At 40.5% G+C, this 25,266-nt stretch overlaps 1 protein-coding gene across 9 annotated transcripts in view; it reads right to left on the reverse strand.

Annotated features, from left to right (window-relative positions):
* UNC5D (unc-5 netrin receptor D) overlaps positions 1–25,266 on the reverse strand; it is a 562,020-nt gene that overhangs the window by 125,523 nt on the left and 411,231 nt on the right. For 5 of the 9 annotated variants that reach the window (XM_082715458.1, XM_082715455.1, XM_082715454.1 and 2 more), the window contains exons 5-7: positions 8,894–9,074; positions 7,885–8,052; positions 5,973–6,137 (exon numbers count right to left, since the gene is read on the reverse strand). In XM_082715458.1, coding sequence (XP_082571584.1) covers positions 5,973–6,137; positions 7,885–8,052; positions 8,894–9,074 — 514 coding nt within the window. The remainder of the gene's footprint in view (positions 1–5,972; positions 6,138–7,884; positions 8,053–8,893; positions 9,075–25,266) is intronic. The other 4 variants (XM_082715460.1, XM_082715461.1, XM_082715459.1 and 1 more) reach the window with 2 other exon arrangements.

Here is a 25,266-nt window from a genome sequence, read left to right on the forward strand (position 1 = left end):
AGAGAGAGAACACAAGTAGGCAGAGAGGCAGGCAGAGAGAGAGAGGGAAGCAGGCTCCCTGCTGAGCAGAGAGCCCGATGCGGGACTCGATCCCAGGACCCTGAGATCACGACCTGAGCTGAAGGCAGTGGCTTAACCCACTGAGTTACCCAGGCGCCCATTCCAGAGATGTTTCTGAAGCATGCGTAGCACTTTCTGTCCAATTTCACCAAAACAATGTAAGCATAGTATAAAAGTACACATTGAAATATGTGGGTGGGGCATGGGACAGGAAAAGGTGGATGGAATAGACGGACGGTACAATAGTTGCCTTGATTTCAATTAGTTGGGAGAGAAATTCTTCCCTAGGTTCCTCTGTCATGACTATGTATGTGTAGCATGCAGGTCTATAAGGAACTAAAGAGAAGGTGATGACAGAAGAAAACTGTTCTAGATGGAAAAAGGCACATTAAGTGTTTTAAAACCAGTTACTTAGAAGGGTCATAGATTTTTAATGACTTACAAAATAGACATCCATCACAGACCAATGGATGAAAGCCAAACTTTACTTGGAAGGAGGATTATGCTAGATAAATGATCGGATGTCTTTATCTTTTTATTAACGAGGCTAAAAGTAGAGAAGTCTATAATGGATGGATAACAAAGGGGAGAGATTTTATGGTAATTTGTTGGATATGGTTAATTCTTTATCTTCTTTATGCTCCATTCCACTCAGGACATGATGCAAAAATGACAGTTTTAGCCTTATAGAATTAAAAAACTGCTTTCACTAAAACACATGAGTATTAAGATATCTCTGCTTTATTTTCTTTTTTAATTAAGCACACTGGAAACTTTAGTCATGAGGCACTCCACTCTGTCTCATTAAAGCTTGTTACTCACAGGCTTTCTTATTGGGTCCCATAATGGGAAAGTGTTTACTGGGGCATGGGGGAGAGATTGTTGCTAAGCTGCTAATGATACCATATGTGTCCAAATCTACATTCTTATTACTCCTGTGGGTCTGCAATATTATATCCACTTCTGCTATGCAATATACATGAAGGCAACTCTGAATTAATCAATTGTTATACAGAAAGGCAGCTGTTGGGTATTTCAAGGAAAAACCTTTGTGCAAGAAGGAAAACCTACTATGTACTATAAATGGGATGGAAATGGGTTTTTAATATTAAAACTACTTGGGAGAATTAGCAGGCAGTACTTAACTTCTTGACAACTTAAGAATGCACTGTGCTAGGATGTTATCCTACTGGCGCCATTTTCCTTTTGCTATGTAAAGTTTATGCTGTAATTAAGCAATTGTGCAGTGCAGCTGGCTCTCAAATACGAACTTATCCAACACAAAGTTTAAGAATGAGACAAGTAGGTTTTCTGGACTCTTCTGCCTGAAGGAAAGGAAAGAATGGGTTTTGTTTTGGTAAAAGGAAACTCACCCTTTGTAATCCTATATACAAAAAGTAGGCATTCTGTAAACCACTAGCAAAAAGAGTTGTTTTGGATGCACTGAGCTAACCCAGAATGAAAATTTTCCTCTTCTGTGCCCTAGGAAAGACCGAGAAGGGGCCCAGGTAATTACTGTAATGGATAACAATAAAGCTCAGAAGGGTCCAAGAGAAAATGCTTACCAACTCAGCCTTTCCTTTGATGCAATTACAGGCTCACCTTTTCAGGAGCTTCCTTTAGGTCATTTTAGCGGATCATTCAATAGACAATGCGGTTAGATTATTAGAGGTAGCTTGGGGATATTTACTTGAACCCGCTGCTGTACAGGTGTCTTTACCCTTGATTTTGTTTCCAAACGGTCTATTCAAACTTTTCCTATCAATATACCCATCACAAATGAAACCAAACCAGCATTCAACTGATACTTTGGTTTTCTGAGCTGTCAACGTTGAACTGACCTATCTCACATCTTTGACAAGGACGGATTAGCTACCAGGTAGCTCAGCCTTAAAGATTTCCTCTCTCTTTCAGACCCCCGTGGCATTCCTCTGGCTTCAGTCTCATGACACAGCTAGGCACTAATCTCCTCTGAAGCAGACCGATTTAATCTTCTCAAGCCACAGCCCTTCGTTTTCTATCTGCTAGAAGAGAGGGAGAGGGAACAGGCTTCTCTTTTTCCTCAGGTTCAAGCTTAACAACCCACCAATTTCACCCTCTGTTCCCGTCAATGAGGCACGCACCTGTTATTGACTTCTGGCTGCAACCCTCCCAGCACAGAAGCCACTAGGTTCACCAAGTAGAAAGAGCCTTGGTCAGAAAACTACCCGAGGCTGGTGGTTAAGCTTAGAAAAGTTTCTTGATAATCATACCACAAAATTATCTTTCTGGAAGAGAAATGCACTAGCATAAAAGCAGTGGATATATAGTTTAGCTTGTAATTTGAATCCTCGGACTGTTATTGGCAAAGATTGCCTGATCTTACTCTCACCAGTCTTGGGCATTTATTTTCTTGTGGAAAGCATTTAGGTGTGGCCATCTGTGATAGCATAACACTAAGGTTCTGTGCACTAGTCACAACTGACCAAGCAACAATCACACCCAAATATTAAAGCGATCATTCAGAGCTGGCAGCTCCATCTCTAGGAGAAATGCAGCCTTCAGGGACAACCGAGCAAGTCCAGATACTCTCTTGAAAGCTAAATAAAATCTAAGAATTGTAGGTCATCCAAGAGTCAGCAGTGCCATTGTTAAACCTCCAAGAAAAGCTGGGAACTGAAGAATTGCTTGAGGGTCATGTTTGGCATGAAAGTAAAAAAAAAATCAGAATGAAGGAGATTTCCCAACTGTAACATGACCTAGATCCTTTGCAAAGCTCCTGTTCCACAAAGCTGTTGCCCGATGCTATTTTAATCAAATCCGGTGCTCATCGCTGAAACAGCTAGTTTTACCAAGAGCACTATGGCAGACGACCAGTGACACGTGCGGTGATGTTGGCACCATTTAACTAGACTGCTGTTCATTGCTTCCTGCAGAGATGGTAAAATGGAATCCATTTTCCTTGACACTGGTAGCCAGGCTCTCTCTGTGTTCTGGTGTTGGGCTCGTGTAAACACACCCTTTTCCATTGATATAAAAATAGATCTTATTCACCTCTACGATTTCAGAGGCTTTCTTCTTTTTCCCTCAAAATGCTTAGTCATTGTAGCCTTCAAGAGTCTCTGAGCGTATCTGACTGACATCTCAATAAGCATAAGACGGAGGCTAAGGAGGCTAGAAAACCATGCTTGGGTAGACAACGGAGGAATGTACAGAGGGGAAAGGCTCACAGCATTTTAAACTCATGGCGGAACTTCACAGTGATCTTAGTTCCAATGCCGGACATATTCCAAGGTTCCTCGTCTCCCTAGTGATTTTATTTCCACTATAGGAAAGCAGAAACCAAAAACGCACTAAATTATACATGTGTGACTAAAACCATACATGGCCAATGTCTACAGAGAGGTTCATTCCATAAATGAACGGACTGCTTCAAGCAACTGCCTCAGCTATGGCCATGACCCACTCTAGCGGCAGAACGAAGCGCTGGAACTTCACAAGTACATACGCATCCGTGGTGATTAGTTTTATGGGTCAACTTGACTAGGCCATCAGCTGCCCAAGTATTTGGTTGAAAATCATGCTGTGCGAGTGTTTTGGGATGAGGTCAACATTTAAATTGGCAGACTGAGAAAAGCAGACTGCCCTCCGTGATGTGGGTGAGCCAAAGCCAAGCTCAGTTTAAGGCATAACCATCCCTGAGTAAGAGAATTTTCCTGCCTGTCTTTGAACTGAGACATCTGCCTCTAAAGATTTTGGACTTGCTGGCTTTTATAATCAAATGAGCCATTTCCATATATATATATGGAATATATATATGGAATAATTTATTTTTCTATTATATATATGTATATGGAAATGGCTCATTTATATATAGTTTATTATATATAAATATGTTATATATAAATACAAAGAAATATATATATGTACATATAAAAATATATATATTTATAATTTATATAATTTATAGTTTAATAAGGTATATATGTATTAAGGGGTGTGTGTGTGTGTGTTTATACAGCTTTCAAATTTGAGACTTGAGGTCTAGGCTGACCAGGACACTTTAAGGACTGGTAATTCCTTTCAGCTCTAAAGACAACTCTTACTCAAATGACAAATGCCTGTGTACCACAGTGCAAGCGTGAATAGATAATATTCACATATCTGACAATTCTTTATTCCCTCAAGGGCTAACGATTGTCTGCTTCCAGCAGTACCTCGAAGACCAAGTTTTAGCCACAGATTTCCCCCAGGTGCACATCTCATCGATGGTTGATAGAGAGGGTTATTACTATGATCATCTAAAATTCAGCCAGTAGCCAAAGAGTTATACTGTCAGCAGTTCTTTAGAAGACAGCCAAGATTCACAGTCCTAACTATATCAAAATATATGGCTCAGTGTTAAAAAATAGACCTCAAAGGTCTATTTCAGAAAATGTGGTGGTAGTCAAGGATGGTCAAAAACACATTTCCTTAAACCTCATTGCTACCGAGTTTGTGTTAAATTTCCTAACATTTTAGGAGAGAGAAGGCGTTCAGAGGAAGGCCAGTGGTTGGAAAACTAGAGAGCATGGCTCTGCCCTCACAGACAGCTTCTGATACAGTTCCTGGCACTGAATTGTGTGGGGCCTTTACTACTTGGAGTTGAGAAAATAAAGGCACTATGGGCATCAAAAGTGGTCATTTCAAAGTAGTAATCATTTTTGCTAATGTTTTAAGTACCTAGATTTATTGTGAGAATATAATAGCATGTTTGAATATCCTTGCTCGGAAGGCTATCCAGTCATACTGACGCAGAAAAGTAGATCCAACTCAGACATTCGCTTCATACTGTCATTTTCCTAAATAGCAACACATATTCCTGAAAAGGTGACCAACTATTGAGCTATATTATTTTTTGCTGGCTATCTTCCAGGAAGGCTACTTAGTTCTAGAGAATGAATGTGTCCCAAATCTCCTGTTTCTTAAGGACCTAAAAGCAAAGTCAACACACCTTAGCTCATCTGAGTCGGCAAGTGAAGAAGGGATTCGTATTTACTGAGCATCTACTCTGTGCCATGAAATACTCACATATATTCTTTTATCATTTAGTCTTTCTAATAACAGAGTTTTTGATACTTACATGGAGGAATTAAGCGGTTGGGTGACATGCCCAGTCACAAAGCTTGTATAAGGGACAGCACCAAAAACCTTTCTATATGATGCTTTGATCCTCCCATACTTTCTTACCTGGTCAGACTGTCACCTGGAGATGGTGATATTATAACCTTAGGAATAGAGCAAAGGCTTGGGAGTTTTGAACTGGACATTTTATTTTGGTACAAAACCACCCATATCCTCAAGGGTCATTTTTTCCCCCCTATTTGTAAGGTAACGGTCACAATACATGTCCTTTGCCGCAGAACCATGGTCTCTGGAGATTATTAAAATATAAATATGGTATATAGATACATATATATGTAAGACAGTAAAAAATATATAGTAAATATATATAATACAAAATTTATAAAATACAAAATATATTAGATAAAAAATAAATGCTTTACAGTGCTGCGAAATTCTTGGCCTCAATAAAAGCATAAGGTGATCAGTAACAGAATGTCACCAAACTTTAAAATGGTGGCTAGTGAAAGAAAAGAACTGCTGAGCTAAAAAGCAACGTTAACCACTTTCTGAAATCAGCTCTCTTAAAACATTATTGGTTAGATTAGTAAGTATGCACCTTTAAGGAAGTAACAGTGAGACAATATTTAAAATGACCCCGTCACTCCTAAAAATGTATTGGATCACTTTTTCTACTCTTCTCACTCATTTTCATTTTGCTCTCGGAGAAGGATTTCACATTCTGCTCATGTGTTCGAGCAAATGAATGGTCACGACATTTCTTTCCAAGTTGTGGACAAACACTGAAAATGTGAAACAGAAGGTGTTACCTAGAATGCAGAGACCATCTGTACAGTTTTCAGATTCCTGGCTTAGCCCTTCACAGAACTTGCCCCCGTTCCTTGGGGGTGGGGCCGTGCACTCCCGAATCCGCAAATGCTCGCACTCTGGGCTGCAGACCGACCATTCGCTCCACACTTCCCAGCTCCCATCCACTTCAAGGGAAACAAAAGGAACCACCATTAGAATGATGCGGGCAGCTCTCAGGAGACTCACCCCAGGACTGCTGTTGTTCTTATAGCTGGATTTTTAAAGAAATCATCACTACCACCAAAAAAAAAAAAAAAAAAAAAAAAAAAATTCTGTTTATCTTCTCTCCATAGTTTCTTTCCTAAAGACAGAGACTAACAAAAGCCGTGGTGTAATTCTCTGCCTATTTCAGGAGGAGACCAGTTACTGAATTTAGGCAAGCATTCGCATGATCAGTGCCCCTGGGGTGGCTAATAATGTCATTACCCGTTCTTTCCCAGTCTTGCATGCCCAAGTACATCTTAGATGGACAGATAAAGTATATGGCGGTGATCACCAGTTCCTTGTGGATTGACAGTTCAGAACAGAGAGTAGAACAAACTATCTTTAAGCCCTATAAGCCCTAAACAATAAGAAGTTAAACCTATATATATTGACAGTATTAAAGTAAAACAGGTCAGTCAAACCCCAAGATACCAGGACTTACATAAATAGAATTTCGTGGGTCACAGATTGCTGCTCTATGTAGAAATGAACACACTGATTTTAATTCCACTAAAAATTGACCCTAGAGATTATGGCAGCTGTTGGAGGCAATTGTCCTATTACCTCCTAGGAATAGTCCAACCACGTTTATGTGGGTTAAGATAGATTGTGCAATTTTTAATCTAGAGCAATGAGTCGAGAAGAGGGTAACCTAAAAAATACTGAACTTGAAGCAAAATGTCCGACTACTTGTCTCAGTTATGTTCACAAATTGGCTCCTGGGCAATCCCTTAGCCTTACTTTACTGTTTCTGTCAAGTGGGGGCTAATAAAACTCACAACACAGAGTTAAATGACATTACATGTATAAAAGTATCTTGCACAGTACCTGGCACATAGTAAGCACTCAATAAATGTTTACTGGATACGAGTTTAAAAGGAAACTCCAAGAATCAGCTGCTGGCAGAGCCGCAGCTTAGCTCTCAGCGGAACTAGATCTGAAATTTTAAAGACCCGAGGCTCAAGTCCAGTGTCCTTGGAGTTAATGTTTTATAACGCATGTGAGACCCAGGATCAATTTATTTCTCAGTGGGAGGATATGCTTTCCAGAGAGAAAGTCATCTTCCATCTCATCTACTCCTCATTGTAGAAATTGGGTTAGAGCCAGTAAGAGATGAACCAAAGCGCTTAGAAGAGCCATATTTGGTCAATGAAGCTTCTACAGAAAGGAAGGCAAACACAGACCACATGTAAAATAGAAAGTGCTGTGATATTGTATGATCTCCGCCAACTGCACTGGAAATAAATACAACGCCGAGAAGGTTAGTTGATTGGTAAGTGATGAAGATGGGGCCAATTTCTGCTACCTGCTTTGTGCTCACGGACAACGCCATCTTTGTTATCGTATAAGTGCCACCCGATGGGAGAACCCAAGGAGAGAAGGGAAGGCTTAGCCTGACTCGACACGGGTGATATGGAAATACTTCAAAGACTTTGGCTTGTTGATGGTGAGTGTCCAGGATCATGTGAATGAATATTAAACATTTGTACGCCCCCAAATGGAGGCCTCTCACCCAGGTGCTCGCTATCCCAGCATTTTGGACAAAGGCTGCATTGTGAGACGGTGGGAGAGGATAACTTTGGGAAGGAAGGTTCTACTCAGGGCTTCCCACCAGCTTACTAGTGTTGGTGGGTCAGAAGGGAAAAAGGGAATCTACACATATCTCACCAGGACAAAGAGAAGTGCAGGTTATTTTCTGCACTGACATTCCCTCACAAAAGGCCCCACCATTGAGAGGAGCTGGGTTGGTGCAGGTCCGGGAACGTTTCTGCCATCCTCTACCACAGCGAACATTGCAGGCTGACCACTCTGTCCAGGAAGACCAGCCTCCATTCACTGAGAGAGAAAAGTGGGGAGGGGAGAAAGAAAGGAGAGAGGTTTTTACTGATTGCCTACTATGTGCAAGCCACTGCGCCGGGTGTTGTGAGTTCGGCATAAAGGGACCAAGAGACCCTGCGGACCCGACTGTCCGCTCCATCATGAGGCAACAGTGGGGCTCAGCCCGTCTCTATCCCTCTGTCTACTCATCTGATAGGAGAGGGACCCAGAGAGTTTCCTCTGTGGGAAATTATGAAAAACGGGAAGAAGTCATCAGCATTATCTCCAAAGCACTTGAAAAGCCAGAGTACAGGCGGAAAATATCAGCATTTGAATTTCTATTACTTTAAGTGCTTCAGAAATAAATCCCAGGGCTCTTCTGTGGTGAAAGGGAATACCTTTACTTAAATAGCTGGGAAGTTCTTTTATCAGATACCTGAGATATTCAGCACATGGTAATGTTTGTTTCTGGTGGATTTCCTGTGCCAGTAGAGGAAGCGCCCACAGCAGGTCTGGGGAGGATGGGGGTGGATGCCAGATTTGGGAAGGGCGGGAGGCAGAAGCTGCCCACTTCGCTTCTTTTCAAATATAAACACGATGGGAGAAAATGAACGGCTTTTAAAATAATTTTTTTTAAAAGAGGGATCGGAAATGTCACTCTCTCACAGAAGTCCAGGACTGGAGGGAAGAGCAAACACATCTCCCCCACCAAGTGGGAGAGGCAGGAGAGAGCACGGTAGTGGATGACCCCTGAAGTCCTCTCAGCTCTAAACGATGGAAGCTGTAATGAAATACACATCCCTCTCCTTCTCTGCTTTCCGTCCTCCCTACCCATTCCTGGCCTTTGGGCTGGTCTTACCATAAACCACCACGGTGGCTGACAGGCTCCTCCTCTTGGCCACGATGTTGGCTGCCATGCAGGTGTAATTGCCTGAGTCCGAGAGCCTCGCCTGCCGGATGATGAGGTTGTGGTCAGCCCTGGTGTCAATGTTCTCGTCTTGCTCGGAGTCGATGGGCTCCTCATTCTTCAGCCACTCCACCTATATGAAGAAAAGAACGCTTCCTGGTCATGAAAAAGAAAAAGAACTCTTTTCTGGAATTGCTAGGTGAGCAGTTCTGGTGTGGGGGAGATTCACATTCCTAACATATAGAGCAACGGCACTGACTTTTTCCATATCTCATCCCTTTTACTTAGGCCATCTGGCATAGTCAGGAAATGACTACTTGATTCAGTACATGATATGCACTGACTTTGACCCCATTTTTTTTTAAAAAGGCAATGAAGGAGGGAAAAGAGGAGACTACAATTAGGTCATTTCATTATATTTCATTTTATTGCAACACGGATGACGACGACTATGTTTCCATGACAAGTCCAATACGGAGCTCAGAAAATCAACACACATTGCAGAACTTTGTGCTGAGAGGATATGTATGTTGTCCCACAAGGTTTCAGGTCAATGTCTGCATTTAAACACATTTTAAGAAAGGTGGAATGGGGCGCCTGGGTGGCTGAGTTGGTTAAGCATCCGACTCTTGGTCTGGTCTCAGCTCAGGTGATGATCTCCAGGTGCTGGCATGGAGCCCTGCCCCAGGCTCTGTGCTCAGAGAGGTAGTCTGCTTTCCCCTTCTTTTCCTACTACCTCTCCCCCTGCTTGCGCTCTCTCTGTCCCTCTCTCTTCCTAAAATAAACGTTTAAAAAAATTTTTAAAAGGTGTGATAATGTATAAAGGCCAATATAATACAGATTTGGGCAATCATAGGGATTAAAATCCAAATCTCAGTGTTCTCTAATCTTGGAGATACGTTTCTCTAGTGATCAGTTATGTTAAAAACTCCTTCAATTATCCAACAGACATTTAGGCTGGGTTAAATGCCCAGCACACTTAAGGCCCAGCTTCTTTCTGGAAGAGAGGACTTCTCTGAGCACAGACTAGTCCCATCTCTGATATACTTTCTCTAGTTTGCTCTTGGAGAACCTATTTCCCTCTTTCTAGTTCTGCTGAAATCCTACTGTTGACCCAAATGTCACTTTCCTTGGATATCTGGAGAAGACAAAGATGGAACCTTCTGCTCCCTGGATCGTCACCCTCCCCCCAGATAGAATTCACCACCCTTAGTGCCCCTATTTTATCAAAAAGGCCAGCTTCACCCCTAAACTGCCTACCTTCTCACTGTGTCCTGCTTCCACATCTAAACAACCTCTCCACTGTCTAGTGCCATCTTGGTAGCACTAGATGCATCTCATTTGACAACAACCATTTAGCTCTAGGAATCAGCGTATATTATACACAGATATTTAACAGACACATTAAAACCATAATTTAACACAGAAAAGCTATAGCAGTAACTACCCCAGAGAGACACCACACAGTAGCAAATGCGTTGGGGGTCTTTCCCTCACACCCTGCCCAGCATTAGCGCAGGTGATTCAAAGTTGGTTTTGGAGTAAGATACCTCATTGCTGTTTAAATCCAAGAAATTCTAATTTCCAATAAACAAGTGGCATCTGTTATACAACAGTTTGGTTTTGTAAGGATTTGTTGGTCTCTGTGATGAAATTTACCCCAAGTACTCCCCCATTAACAAGAGTTCAGAGTACCAAAACATCACCATCCAAAAACTACCCTCCAAGAGGTCAATTTTGGAAAACAAAGTGACACAAAATAGCTAAAGAAGCGATCTGAGAACTGCTTTTCCATGTCAGGAAGAGGAGAAAAAGGAATGTGGTTCAGGGCCACGAAGTAAAGAGGAAAGGGTGACTACCAGCCTGAGTTCCTGAAGGGGTCACCGGGGGCCAGCCTGGAGGAGGCACAGGCACTAATGATGAGCACCCTCCCCCCACCCAGGTAATCTGTGCTCCCTCTGCTCCTGCCTTTCTGGACCCCTTCTAGTCCTAGAAAGTTCAAAGCAAGTTCCCACTTCAGGGCCTTAACATTGCTGATTCCTTTGCCTGGAAAGCCTTTCCCATAAGCACCCTCATGGCTCAATCTCACTTCTTTTTTTTTTTTTTTTTTTTTTTAGATTTTTTATTTATTTATTTTTTTTTTATTTGACAGAGAGAGATCACAAGTAGGCAGAGAAGCAGGCAGAGAGAGAGAGGAGGAAGCAGGCTCCCTGTGGAGCAGAGAGTCTGATGCGGGACTCGATCCCAGGAACCTGAGATCATGACCTGAGCCGAAGGCAGTGGCTTAACCCACTGAGCCACCCAGGCACCCCTCAATCTCACTTTTCATTCAAATCTTCGATAACGGTTACCTCCTCAGAGAGGTCTTGCCTAATAGACCTTTTCCCTAAGCAGCCTCCCTTCCTGCTCCACTACTCTGTCCAATTTGCTTTAATCTAATATTTATCTCTACCTCATTGTCTTAAAGAGAGTAATGTCTTTTGTTCTTGTAATGGTAATGCTAGGAATTTACTAAAGGGAAGTATTAGGGATACAACAAGGATCTAAACACAGTAAATTATTTTTGGTAGAGAAAGGGGGGGGTGGAGAAAACATATGCCAAAGCCACATGCCAAACCGAGCTTTGTTTAAATAAATCATGATGCAACAATATGATTTAATGTTATGTAGACATGGAAAGTCATGATTTCAACTAGTGAAAACATAGAAAATGCTCCTAATACATGAAAGACTCAAAATGCAAAATTATATGTTTAGTGCTATCATAAACTCATAAAACAAAAAAATCATGAACATATATATACTTAAAAAATGGAAGAAAATGCAATATGTTCAGAGAGATTTTAAGAAAAACCTTTTCTTCCTGGTGTTTAATTGTGGCACATTCAACGGAAAGCTATTTAGTAATCTGACAAAATCACTTTAGCTTAAAAAATCTCTCTTAATTACCATGTGGCACAGTGGTTTTCAAATTTATATTTAACCATAGAATGTTTCCCTCGGTCTAATGCTTATCAGAAAGCCCAAGATGAAAAAAGAGATTAGGAAATTTCTTGTAACTGCTGAAGCAGTGAGGGTGTGGGAGCCACAGATGTGAGGGACCCTACACTGCATTAACATGGCCATTCCCAGAGCCACTGCTGGCAGAACTCGGGGAGAGATCATTCCTATCCTTCCCCATGTCAATCATGCCCTGCAGAGATGTTCAGTACACAACCTGTACCACCATACAAGTTGCCCCCACCATGCTATCTACCCCCTATCCACCCATATGGACCATGGACATATGCAATGGTCTGCTGCTGGGTCTCCCCAGCTCATAGTGTGAAAACCACTGTTACAGGATGTATTTGATATCATAGTTATATACACGTTGTGGTACACCCAGGTGTTTATGGTGTCCTGACTGAGGTCCCTCAGTCCAATTATGTCTATAAACAAGCGGTGCATTAGGACACTCCTGACAGTGGGACTGTTTTTTTAATCTGTAAACTAATAGTTTATCCATTAAACTGATGGCAGGATCTTTATGAGGAAATCAGTTTGGTATTTTCTGGGCTTATAAAAATGACAAATTGCTTTTGGATTTACGCTTTTGTCACTTAGAGAAATTTTAAAACATTTTTGATGAGCTAAGTGCTCTTAATGTTGAGTAGTTTAATAAATAAGTTTAAAAAAAGCATGCCCTACACCAGCAGTTGCAAACTCAAATGTTCCTGGGGGCCAGGGAGGGATCATAAATTTACAGAAGTGGCCCTGGGTGCAAGACATCCATGAACATCGCTTGCATATTAAAGACAAGGGGCTGCTCATTTCCCCAAAGGAATGAGCTCACTCTCATTTGTCTTAAAAAATGTTTTCACTTTCTGTCTCTTTTGTTTTTACCTCTTGAGGTAGAAACATAACTATTAAAAAAAAAGAAGAAGAAAAGAAAGAAAGAAAAAACCCACAAGTAGAATGAAAGAGATAATGAGCTCATTTTGCTTAAAAATCTCTTGCTTTAAAAGTATCATAGTGGCCTTTCAGTTTCAGGAGTATGGAGCCTCCATGTCAGGGTGTATGGGAGCCGCCATTATGGTGGCCGCCATTTATGACAAAATGTAGCCACCAGTCAGGTTCAGACCGTGGCTACCAGTATAACCAGAGCTTCCAACTCTCATGAGAAAACCAGGGACACCTAGTCTCATGTAATATTTCTTGATTCTAACACGATGGCTCAAAAATCTATTGCAAGGGCCAAAGAAAATACATCCAGGAACTAGACCCACTCCCTCTTCTCCACAGATACAACCCATCAGCCTCCTGACCACTCACGTATGTTCCCACATAGAAGGGCTTGGCGTCCTTCATTGAAGTTAATTCCTTTCCATTAGCTCTGCCTCCCCATCACCTGAAAATGGTTTGGCTCATATGTATCATATGCCACTCTCCAGGCTTTCTCCTGGAAATGTCTGACAAGTATCATAAGGGCATGAATATTGAGTTGGAAAATTATCTTACAAGAGGTTGCCAACACTGAGAACACCTTCATTAAGCCCTTAACAGAAGCAACACAAATTTTCCAAATTAGCATTATGGGATCAATACATTGACTGTCTTGAGGCTAACGGACATTTGTATCACTAAAGCCAAATGACCTTGTGCTCACAGGTCATCTCTTTGACAGAGAGGTTTACCAGTCCAGAAGGTTGTTAGAGGCATTCACTCCTCAGAGAAACAATGCTTCATATGTTTCTCCTTATGCGGTTTAGATGGATAATCCCAGTTAGGCATGTGTGTGAAGAAACTAGTTACTTAGAGGTAATGAGCTTATGGATTTGCAGGACGCCCGCATCTATTAGCATAGTGTTATGTACAGATGGTCTGCAATTTGTAGATTTTTCCAGTTGATAAACAAATCTGGAAAAGCAGACCATCAAAGACAATTAGATTTCGTGCCAGACAGCAGGTTCCTGATCCGTCATTCTGGTTAGCTGAGGACCGAATATAAGTGATTGACGAGTATAGGTTTTCTCAACAACAGGTGACAAGGTGCAATTGGATGGGGAGGGAACCTCCTTTGGAAGAGCAATGGACTAATGCTTTGTGGGGGCTTCCCTTATCTGAGACCTGGGTTATAGGTGAAAATGTTCGCGCGAGACCTAACATTTCATCCCTATGGACCTTTTGTCCGAGACATCTATGAATGTATACACATATACCTTATACTTAAATGTTTATTTCCATCAAACATTATGTTAGAATTCTAATGCCCCTGCTCTTGTTCTTAATATTTCATAAAAGAATGAGAAGGCAGTGTTACTAAACTTTCAAAAATGTAAAAAAACAAAACAAAACAAAACAAACAAAACTAGAAAGAAAAAGCAATTTTCATAGGCCAGCTCTCTTCCTATGCAGGATCCCAAACCACTTCTCCTTTGAATTCTAGATAACATCACCCTGAAATTTTTCCTTAATATCCCAGAGAAAATGCCAGTGAGGACCATTTGTTGATATCATGTACCTCTCCGCCAATTCCAGTCTTCTGTCAGGATTTGCTAGACTGGTTATGAAATTAAGTTATTTATATGTATTACAGATGTAAACTCAGATTTATGACTTAGGAAGGTTCTCCATTTACTCATTGCCTGTGATCATCTTCTTTCTGAAAATGACTCAGTGGCATGTTCCTTAAGAATATGAACAATGTTTTAAATATTTTTATCTCTTTAACAGAACCTATTTCCCAGGATGTTCAATGGCATCTCTTAAACACATTTTCTTTCTTTTTTTTAAGGTTTAAATATTTATTTATTTATTTTTAAAATACATTTTCTAGCTCAAATTGATGTGCTTACAAATTTAGAGACTGGTGTGCTATATTTGCAGACATACAATAAAACTTCAAGCTGCGCTGTGAGGGTCAAAGGAGAAGGATATCCTTGCTTTAGATCCCGGAGTTGAGTGCAGATATGATACAGAACACAGACATTGTTAGTGAAGTTGGTTTTTTTTTTTTTTTTAAGATTTTATTTATTTGACAGACAGAGATCACAAGTAGGCAGAGAGGCAGGCAGAGACAGAGAGGGGAAGCAGGCTCCCTGCTGAGCAGAGCACCCGATACGGGGCTTGATCCAATGACCTTGGGATGATGACCTGAGCCAAAGGCAGAGGCTTTCACCCACTGAACCACCCAGGAACCCCTAGCGAAGTTGTTCTTAAATATATTCTGGGAGCCACTTCATAATGGTCTTGTGTTGAATTTTATGTATTTGCTCCAAGTATGAATTATATAAGAGTAATTATTTATTTTTTTTCTTCCTACCACAATGAGGAATGGCTTGGGAAGGCCAGCCTGTAGGACACAGTGGAGAGAAAGACTACATTAGGGAGTAAGAGAGGAAGAGCCAGGCAAATATTGGAAGGGCACAGCAGTTCCCAATGTGGTCATTCCCTATGAAACATCTCAAACTTTCTGTGAAGTGCCCATCTTACAAAATAACAAATGTGATGACTTCTATGAGAAAACAGAAAGCAGAGGAATTCATTCTACCTGATAAGGGGCTAACTAAACCGAGTCAGCACCCAAGGATACCTTGCCCAGAGTTAGACACATAGTCAATGGCAGAGCCAGAATCGGAAACCGAGAGACTTGCTGGCAACAACTGTGCTCAGTCATCTCTACCATTTGCCAGATTTGGGCGGAATGACCATATGCTATTTGCAAAATTACACTGAAATAGAGAGGACTGGCACCGTCAAAGATAATTTTGTAGACATATTTCAGGATTTCATGATCATTCCTAAGAAAGAGCTATAAAAATTTTCTTGATAAAAGCCACGCTGTTGGAACAAGCATATGGTCTCCTAGAGGCCCGATTTAAAGGACAGCTCTCATTCGAATGTGCATCTTCTGGTTACATTACACTAACGTGTCAGAATTGTGCAGGATGTGGCCAGAGTTGTTTTGACATAAAAATTACTCAATATTTGTCCATGTATAACTCATGAAAAGTCATGGTCGCTCTCTCAAGGTTATCTGGTGTTTCATTGGCTTTTTGGCCAATGAGCAGAAATGAGTGGCGCACACAGTCCATGAAATCAGGCTGGGGCCATAGAGCCTGCAGTCCTAAAATATTTAAGAAGGCCAAGTGTATCCAAGTCCTTTGGGGGATATGTAGAAAAACGTTTGCTTTCCTGAGAAAAGGAGCAGGTATTTCTGGCCTTTTACCTGTTTGGGCACAAATGTGATTCTAAAGACACGACAGCCATCTTGGGACAATAAGCAAAAGGCAGGAAGCCACAGAGATGCTGGTGATGGTCTTGAGACTCCCAAGTCAATACATTGTGACACAAGACATTATCTCCTTTGATTTTAGAACTCCAAGGTAAGCAAAGAAAAGATTTTCTTCCCATTTCACAGATTCTTTGACTTGCCTAATAGAGCATACTTGAAAAATGGCAGTTCTCGAAGCAGTAGCCTCCAAATACTTTTTCTACCACAAAACACTTTCTTATGTCTTCTACTGACCACATAAAGTGCTGTTCTTCAACATTTCTCACAATTTGACTTGCCCTTCTCGAATAAGTCTGAACTGTGACTTTCCTATTGCATAGCGTGACATTCCTCTACTCATGATGGAGCATACTGTCCTTTTCTTTTTCTTTTTTTTAAAAGATTTATTAGAGAGAGATGGCATACACTCACATATGAGTGGGGGGAGGGTAGGAAGAGGGGAGAGGCAGAGTCCCTGCTGAGCAGAGTCCACTGTGGGGCTCGATCCCACAACCCTGAGATCATGACCTGAGCCAAAGCCAAGAGGTGGCATTCAACTGACGGGGCCACCCAGATGCCCCTGAGCATACTGTTTTCTAAGGTTAGTTCAGGCCATTACTTGTTTTGCTGCTTTCAGATGAGATGTCACCTGTCCTCTCCTCTCTCCTTGATAATATTTCCTTCAAGTTATTTATAACCGTACTATCAGGTTTCCCCTTTTGTCTTCTTTTTCTTGCCAGACTGTATAGATTGATTTTAAAGCCACCTACACTGCAGTTTCTTCACTTTAGCTCTACTTATCTGATTATGCATCACAAAAGGAAGCAGAAATCCAGCTTAATTGTGAAGTCAGAGCAGCAGAACCAGGCAAATGATAGAAACCTAATGATCACAGATTGAATTGCACTCGCTGATGCTGAAGGAAACGACAGACATGCAGAAGCTGGAATTCTGATGATGCAACTTGATGTTCTGACACTGTCTGCGTCTTGTCAGATCAGTGTCGTCCTTTAACTTCCCCCTTTTCAGTTATGAAAGTCAGGTGTAGTCTGTTATTTTCTTATTCATTTTGACAGGGAAAAGGGTCTCTGAGAAAGGGAACACCCGGATCCACTGTTTACCAAAAGTGTAACATTGTCACTAGTGAAGAAGGAGCCCTGCTTATGTTAAGGTAAATGTTTTATTTACATTTACGTTACGTAAATGTAAAAATGTAAATGTTAATGTAAAACATTTACAGGAAGGATGGTCAGGGCAAAAGAGAAGATGGAACCGATGAAGATGGAACCGATGAAACGTCAATAGAAGGGGGAGAGAGAAGTGATGGGCAGAGGACCCGTCAGGGGACGCACCTGCTACCATTTTTAGCTGTGTTTTCCACAGTGCGACACATCTTTGCTTATTCCCATCTGCTAGGGAAAAAGAAGATTCTGGGTTTGATCCTTTGATGAAGCAACACCTAGAAGATACTTCCAAAGCTTGATATGCCAAGGAGTGACCATGATCATAGCATCTTGTGCCATTTCATTTTAAGAGACTATTTTAGGATGGGAAGAATTAATAAGATTGTAAAGAGTTGAGTTTCAGAGAGACTCAAAACTGTTTCTCTGTTCACATCTTCTCCCATAATTTCTACTATGTAAATCAGGTATAAAGATGGTGGCTTTTAACAGTTCCCATTTCCTGCTCCTTGCTACCATGTAACATATACTCAAATGCTCAAGCGCTGAGAAAATGGCAATTTTAAAGGATTAAAGACTCTAAACGTTCCTATCATAAACTGGTTTTGGAAGCTGACATCTGAGTTACATACAATTAGATAAAGATACACAAACACATATCACTTACATGTATATATATACACACCGCTTGAGAAATCTAGTCTGCTCAGAATAAAAATGTTTCCATTAGCCACAGTGAAAGGCTAATCATGAAATGATCTACAAAGGAAATGCATGGACAGATATGGATTAGCTTCCGTATATTGGGTGGCTGAGAATGAATTAGCATAATCATAAATTTGTTCCAATTACAGAAGGCAATTATCAGAGACCAGCGTACAGCATTATCAAAATGAAATCACCAAAGTGCATCTACATTCCAGGTAGATGCCATTGAGTTAATAGTGCTTAAAAAAAAAAAAAAGCTCTATACGCGTTCATCTTTCATCTCTTTGATTACTATACACTCCATACAAGCTCCCTTTTAGCTGACAGACACAAAGCCACTATGAAAGAAGAAAAATAATACACGCTGTACGAAAAAAAAAATCATGCTCAATATAATAACACAACTGTAAAGTCTAAAGTCTTGTATGGATAATTTCCCTAGATCAGTGGTTAAAGATAGAGCTTTTAAATTTTAGACAGTAATTCCCATCATCTCTTGTGTTCTCTCTGAAATATTGATGAGGGATAAAACTGTGACTAAACCTGTCATCATCTGCTCCAAACAGAAGTTCTCTGTGCAGAAACTAGTGCTGTTTGGCTAGGGTGATTCTACTGCTGTTCATCCTGTTTTCGTTTTTGCTTTCCCATCGTACAGAGAACCTGCTGCCTTGTTAACCACTGCCCGTCTGGAAAGGGTCCAGAAGAGTTAAATCTATTTTGTAAAGAGGGCAACAGATTTAGTCTCCAAATTTTAGAGCTAAAAAAAGCAATTCAACTTAACTAGATAAGATTATACATACGTATTCGAGTGTGCCCAGGAAACAGACATGAAAGAGAGGCTCAAGAGAGGGCAGGTTATGGAGAAACACAGAAACCGTATTTCTATTGTGATGACATACAGTGGGTTGTCCCGTTACAAAGGATGGTGGGTCCAGCAGAGTGGGAGGAGGGAAAAGAAGGAAGACTCACATTTTACTTGTACTGACTGCTGTACAGTAGAGACTAGTCTAGGCTCTTCCACGTCTTTTTTTTTTTTTTTAAAGATTTTATTTATTTATTTGACAGACAGATCACAAGTAGGCAGAGAGAGAGGAGGAAGCAGGCTCCCTGCTGAGCAGAGAGCCTAATGCGGGGCTTGATACCAGGATCCTGAGATCATGACCTGAGCTGAAAGCAGAGGCTTTAACCCACTGAGCCACCCAGATGCCCCGGCTCTTCCACATCTTAACCTACTTGCTGAACTGGGTACACTTATGTTTTTATACTTAAAAAGTAACTGAGAAGGCAAGAACTGAAATATTCAAATATGCTGAAAATTCTAGCGACTTAAATCAATAAACAAAAACTCTTTCTTTTTTCATAGCTGCGTCTCTCGAATTCTTTGGCAAATGCTCATTCCCTATCATGACATTTCAAATGGGCTTCCACTCCGTTGACTCACTGGAATTGCTCTTGCTAAGGCCACCAGTGACCTCCAACTTTCTACATTCACTAAATGTACATTGTTTTGCATTCTTACTGGACTTTCAGGGATAATGAGATAGAGAACATTCTCAAATTTTCTTTTTCATTTTTTCTTAAGATTTTATTTATTTATTTGACAGAGAGAGACACAGCAAGAGAGGAAACATAAGCAGAAGAAATGGGAGAGGGAGAAGCAGGCTTTCTCCTGAGCAGGGAGGCCAAAGTGGGACTCAATCCCAGGACCCTGGGATCATGACCTGAGCTGAAGATAGACGCTTAACAACTGAGCCACCCAGGTGCCCCCCATTATTTGTTTATTTGTTTGTTTGTTTGTTTAATAATTCCACATGTTCTCTCTTTCCACCCTTCTGGCCAATCCTGCCTTGTCTCTTTTGTTGGCTTCTTCTCTATCCAAACATGAAGTGTTGCATTTCATTGGCTCTCAGGATTAGGTCCCTCTCTACACCACGCTGTAAAATGTATTTCCATATGATATCACCAGACTTGTGTGTCATTCATGGCCACATACTGAACATTTCCAAATCAATATTCTCAGCTCATTGACCATGAGCTATAGCTTCTTATATATGATGCCTGCTCAGCATCTGTTTCTGTATGCTTCAAAGATACTGTAAACTCAACATGCGGAACTGAATTTAGAATATTTTTTCTTCCAACAGTAAGCAAGGAATAGAAGATATTTTTTTAATTTTAAAAATTTTTTTATAAACATATAATGTATTATTAGCCCCAGGGGTACAGGTCTGTGAATCGCCAGGTTTACACACTTCACAGCACTCACCATAGCACACACCCTCCCCAATGTCCATAACCCCACCCCCCTCTTCCTTTTGTGACACTTAAGAGTCTCTTATGGTTTGTCTCCCTCCTGATCCCATCTTGTTTCATTTATTCTTTTCCTAACCCCCAAACCCCACACGTTGCATCTCTACTTCCTCATATCAGAGAGATCATATGATAGTTCTTTCTCCGATTGACTTATTTCGTAAGCATAATACCCTCTAATTCCATCCATGTCGTCGCAAATGGCAAGATTTATTTCTTTTGATGGATGCATAAGAAGATTTCTTTACATGTCTGACATTATAACATTGGAACATTCTCATCTGAAAATAGGGATTCATGGAAGAAATGGTGAAAATTTTACATTAAAAAGCATACTCTTGATGTCATATATAGACTACGCGGAGCAGGAAGGGACAGGCAAAGCTAAGGCAAATAAATCCTTAGAAGACTGCAACATTATGCTTGGGGAGACCCTGGTAGAGTGAACTGGAAGGCTCTGATGGGTTTATATAGTAAAGAGCCTTGACGAGAAGTGAAGAGGTAAAACAGAATGAATGAAAATTTGTGACTGATTTGAAAAAAGATTTAAAGAGAGGGCCGTCGAAATTTGGTACCCATATTTCTGACTTGGACAAGTGATATAGGGGACACAGATGAAAAGGTTATTTGGGGATGTTGTACTGATATGCACTATTACCCTGGTCCTAACATACAAAGAGCATTCTCAAATCAATAGATATAAACAAACATGACAACAGAAAAGTAAGCAAAGTATTTGAATAACTCAGTGATACATACAGTGAAGTTTACAGTGTATATAAGGTTTTGAGATGGAGCATATGGGTGGTTTAGTTGTTAAGCATCTGCCTTTGGCTCAGGTCTGCCTTTGGCTGAGCCCTGCATCGTGCTTCCTGCTCAGCAGAGAATCCACTTCTCCCTCTCCCACTCCCCCTGCTTGTGTTCCCTCTCTTAGTGTCACTCTGTGCCAAATAAATAAATAAAATGTTAAAAAAAAGGGGGGGGGGCTTTGAAATAAACACCTTCAACCCAGATCTCTCTTCAGCTCCAGACCAACATAGTCAACTACTTTCTGGGCCTATTTCCTCCACAGGCTTCAGAATAAATTGTATCCAAGCCTACAGGCAAATGTGATATTGAGCAGAAAGTGTAAAAAGGCTGGCAGGGGGTGGGAAGGGTAGGTTCAAGATAAAAAGCCCTTGAAGAAAATCACCATTTTAACAACACAAAAAAGGAAGAAGAGACTGCAAAAATACATTGTTGATATTGAAGTAAGAGAGAAATCAGAAATGTCTGTGTCATGGAAGCCAAAATAAAAACATTTTAAGTATTTAAAAATTACCCCTGAGGGGTGCCTGGGTGGCTCAGTGGATTAAGGCTTCTGCCTTCAGCTCAGGTCATGATCTCAGGGTCCTGGGATGGAGCCCCGCATGGTGCTCTCTGCTCAGCGGGGAGCCTGCTTTCTCCTCTCTCTCTGCCTGCCTCTCTGCCTACTTGTGATCTCTCTGTCCATCAATAAATTAATTAATTAAAAAAAAATATCCCCTGAAGTAAAAGTTGAGTATAGTAAAGTCCTAGGCTCCATTTCGACACCAAAGCTCCTCTTACAGCATGTGAACTAAAGGACTCCACTCTTAGTTAATGAATGTAAATGGATGAAAGAATGGATGAATAAATAAATAAAATATTTTCCTCCTCTGTTCACGTTCCTCAATATTCACTAGAAATTTCCCCAAAGTCCACTGGCCCACTTGAAAAATAAAGCAGTATCTCTTCTTCACTCCTTACAATAAAACAAACCCCAGGCATACAAAATATTAAAAATACAGTCAGTGAAACCACAAAAGTACCATAAGTACCGTCAGAAAGCACAGGTGAGTATTTTGGTAATTTTTAGACTGGGAAAGGAATTCCTGCATGGTATAAAAGCAAAAGCCACAAAGATTGACTATTAAAGTTTTAAAGTTTAAGATATGTACAAGACACTTTAAACATTAAAAATCAAGTTTGTAACATACGACAAACATAACATATGACTGTTATTATACTAAAATCAACCGTGATATTAAATATATCTTGCAATTTGTACATCATGATGCCTGTGTAATAAAAATGGATGCTGGATAATATGCTCTACCAGTATGTACTGAATGTCAGCTTGCTGTCTAATGTACACAGATCATGTGAAAATCAATAGGAAAGATGACTTCCAATAGAAAATGAGCGAAGTACATGAATAGACTAGGAGAAAAATACATATGGAGAACTAACATAGAAAAAGTTGTTCAACTTCTCCAAAAATGACAAGGAGAGGATTACTGTTAGCCTCTTCCTGTGGCAAAACCTAAAACCATATAGGGTTGTCAAAATTGTAAAGAAATAGATGATTTCATTTACTTTAGGTGCTGGTCTAAATTAGTTCATCCCTTTTGGGGGACAATCTTGCAACTTTTACTAAACCTGAAAATCCTGCTATCGTTTGATGTAAAAACCCAGAGATATGTGCTTGGATGATAATTATAGCATTGTTTATTATAATGAAGAAAGTGGAAACAACCTCATTGTTCACTAACAGATTCAATCAATTATGCACATTTATTCCACGGAATACTATGCAACCATCAAAAAGAAGGATGCATTTCTAATGGGATATTGCGCCGTGAGACATTCATTAAGTGTTAAAAGCGGATCTTAAAACTGTATTTCTAGGGGCACTTGGGTGGCTCAGTAGGTTAAGCCGCTGCCTTCGGCTCAGGTCATGATCTCAGGTTCTTGGGATCGAGTCCCGCATAGGGCTCTCTGCTCAGCAGGGACCCTGCTTCCCTCTCTCTCTCTCTCTCTCTCTGCCTGCCTCTCTGTCTACTGTGATCTCTCTGTCAAATAAATAAATAAATCTTTAAACAAAACAAAACAAAACAAAACAAAAAAACTGTATTTCTATCATCTCTCCATTCAGACACTCACAAATAGCTGGCAGGCAATCCCCCAAATGTTATTTTGGTGGTGGAATTTTCAGTGATCAAAATTTCCTTCTTCCTAAATCCCTATAGGGTTGAAATTTTTAGTATGAATTATCTGACAAAATTTCTGGCTCCCTATTTTATAATTACAGTTCCACTCCCTGGTCCCTTTTTAGTTTGATGGGGTCATGTGACTGGTTCTGGTCAATGAGTCCTCAGTGGAAGCTGTTTGTCAGTTTCAGGAGTGACAATTTACTTCCCTGTGTGGAGACTCTCTTGACTTCTCTCCTTCTCCCTGTGCCATTACAGCTCACAATTTTTTTGAGAATGACTATTCCATTAACCTTGGATGCAGTAAGACCGTCATGAACAGAGCTCCCAGATGACATGTGATAGCTACGTAACACAAGAGAGAAATCAATCTTCGTTGTTTTAAGCTACTGAGATTTCTAGGTTGTTTGTTACTTTATCGTAATCTAGTTTACCTTATTTCCTGGCATCTATATTATGTTTTTAAGCAGAAAGAAAAAAGCTATTTTCATTAAACAAAGATATGTTCCTCCAAATGTTTCTAACACTCCCGGTCTCTATGAGGTAAACAAATTATCTTAAATTGCGTATCTTTCTCCCCCACCACAAACTAATACATTAACTAGAAAAGCAATCCATTTCTAGCTGGCTGCCAGGCTAAGTGACTGTCCCACACTGCAGTTTATCTTCATAGGAGTCCTTACCTGGTTATTTTAGATAACTCCTTGATTTCTGCATCATCTTACACAGTGTAGATCATGGTTAGTGAGTCATCGCATTCACACTCTAACCTCTAAGTTCATGGAGGAAAATTTAAATAAAATTATATTACTTTTACATGTCATGTTTACTTCAGTTAACTATATAATTTGATCAGCAAAACTGAGTTTTTCCAAATTTGTTTTTATTTTTTTTTAAGATTTTATTTATTTATTTAGCAGAGAGAGAGAGAGAGAGATCACAAGTAGCTAGAGAGCAGGCAGAGAGAGAGAGGAGGAGGCAGACTCCCCACTGAGCAGAGAGCCTGATGTGGGGCTCCATCCCAGGACCCTAAGATCATGACTTGAACCAAAGGCAGAGGCTTAACCCACTGAGCCACTCAAACGCCCCTTTACTATTATTATTATTATTATTATTATTATTATTATTTTAAATAACACAGGTAGTGTCCTGGGTTACAAACATTCCAAGAGGAATCTGAACAGAAGTGAATGTGCACATCCAACACGGTGACACTGTCTCACTGGGGGACGGTGTTTACGTTTCCTGTGTTAATCAGTCTGGCCAACTAAACTGGATGGTTTCCTCTTTGTTTCCTCCCAGTTTATCTCCCTCTTCTTTGCATTCTCGTTTTTATGAACTACCTCAAAGCTGCTTTTTGGTCTTCACAACACGATAGGGAATGTTTAAAAAATAAACTAAATTGCCTTCATGATGTGTTTTTTTTTCCAGATTTGCTGAAAATGAGACTTTTTAACAGCCTCTATGCTATAACCCCCTCATTCCCTTTTAATTTAAATTTTTGTACTAAAATGAGCTTATGATATTCCATTAATATCACTAGGGGAGACACTTGTTTTCTATGCATATACAGGTTAATCTAGAATTCCCGCCTCTCCTATCCTTCATTGTCTATGATGTAGATGTTATATATTAATATCTGTATATAATATATTTAGCAGTTTATGTGCCTTAAAAATTCTACCTTTCCATATTACTTATTGAAAGTATTCAATGATCGGGGCACCTGGGTGTTTCAGTGAGTTGGGCCTCTGCCTTTGATTCAGGTCATGGTCTCGGGGTTCTGGATCAAGCCCCACATCCAGCTCTCTGCTCAACAGGGAGCCTGCTTCTCCCTCTCTCTGCCTGCTGTTCTGCCTACTTGTGATCTCTCTCTGTTAA

Source organism: Mustela nivalis, assembly GCF_964662115.1.
Source record: "Mustela nivalis genome assembly, chromosome: 20".
NCBI lineage: Eukaryota > Metazoa > Chordata > Mammalia > Carnivora > Mustelidae > Mustela > Mustela nivalis.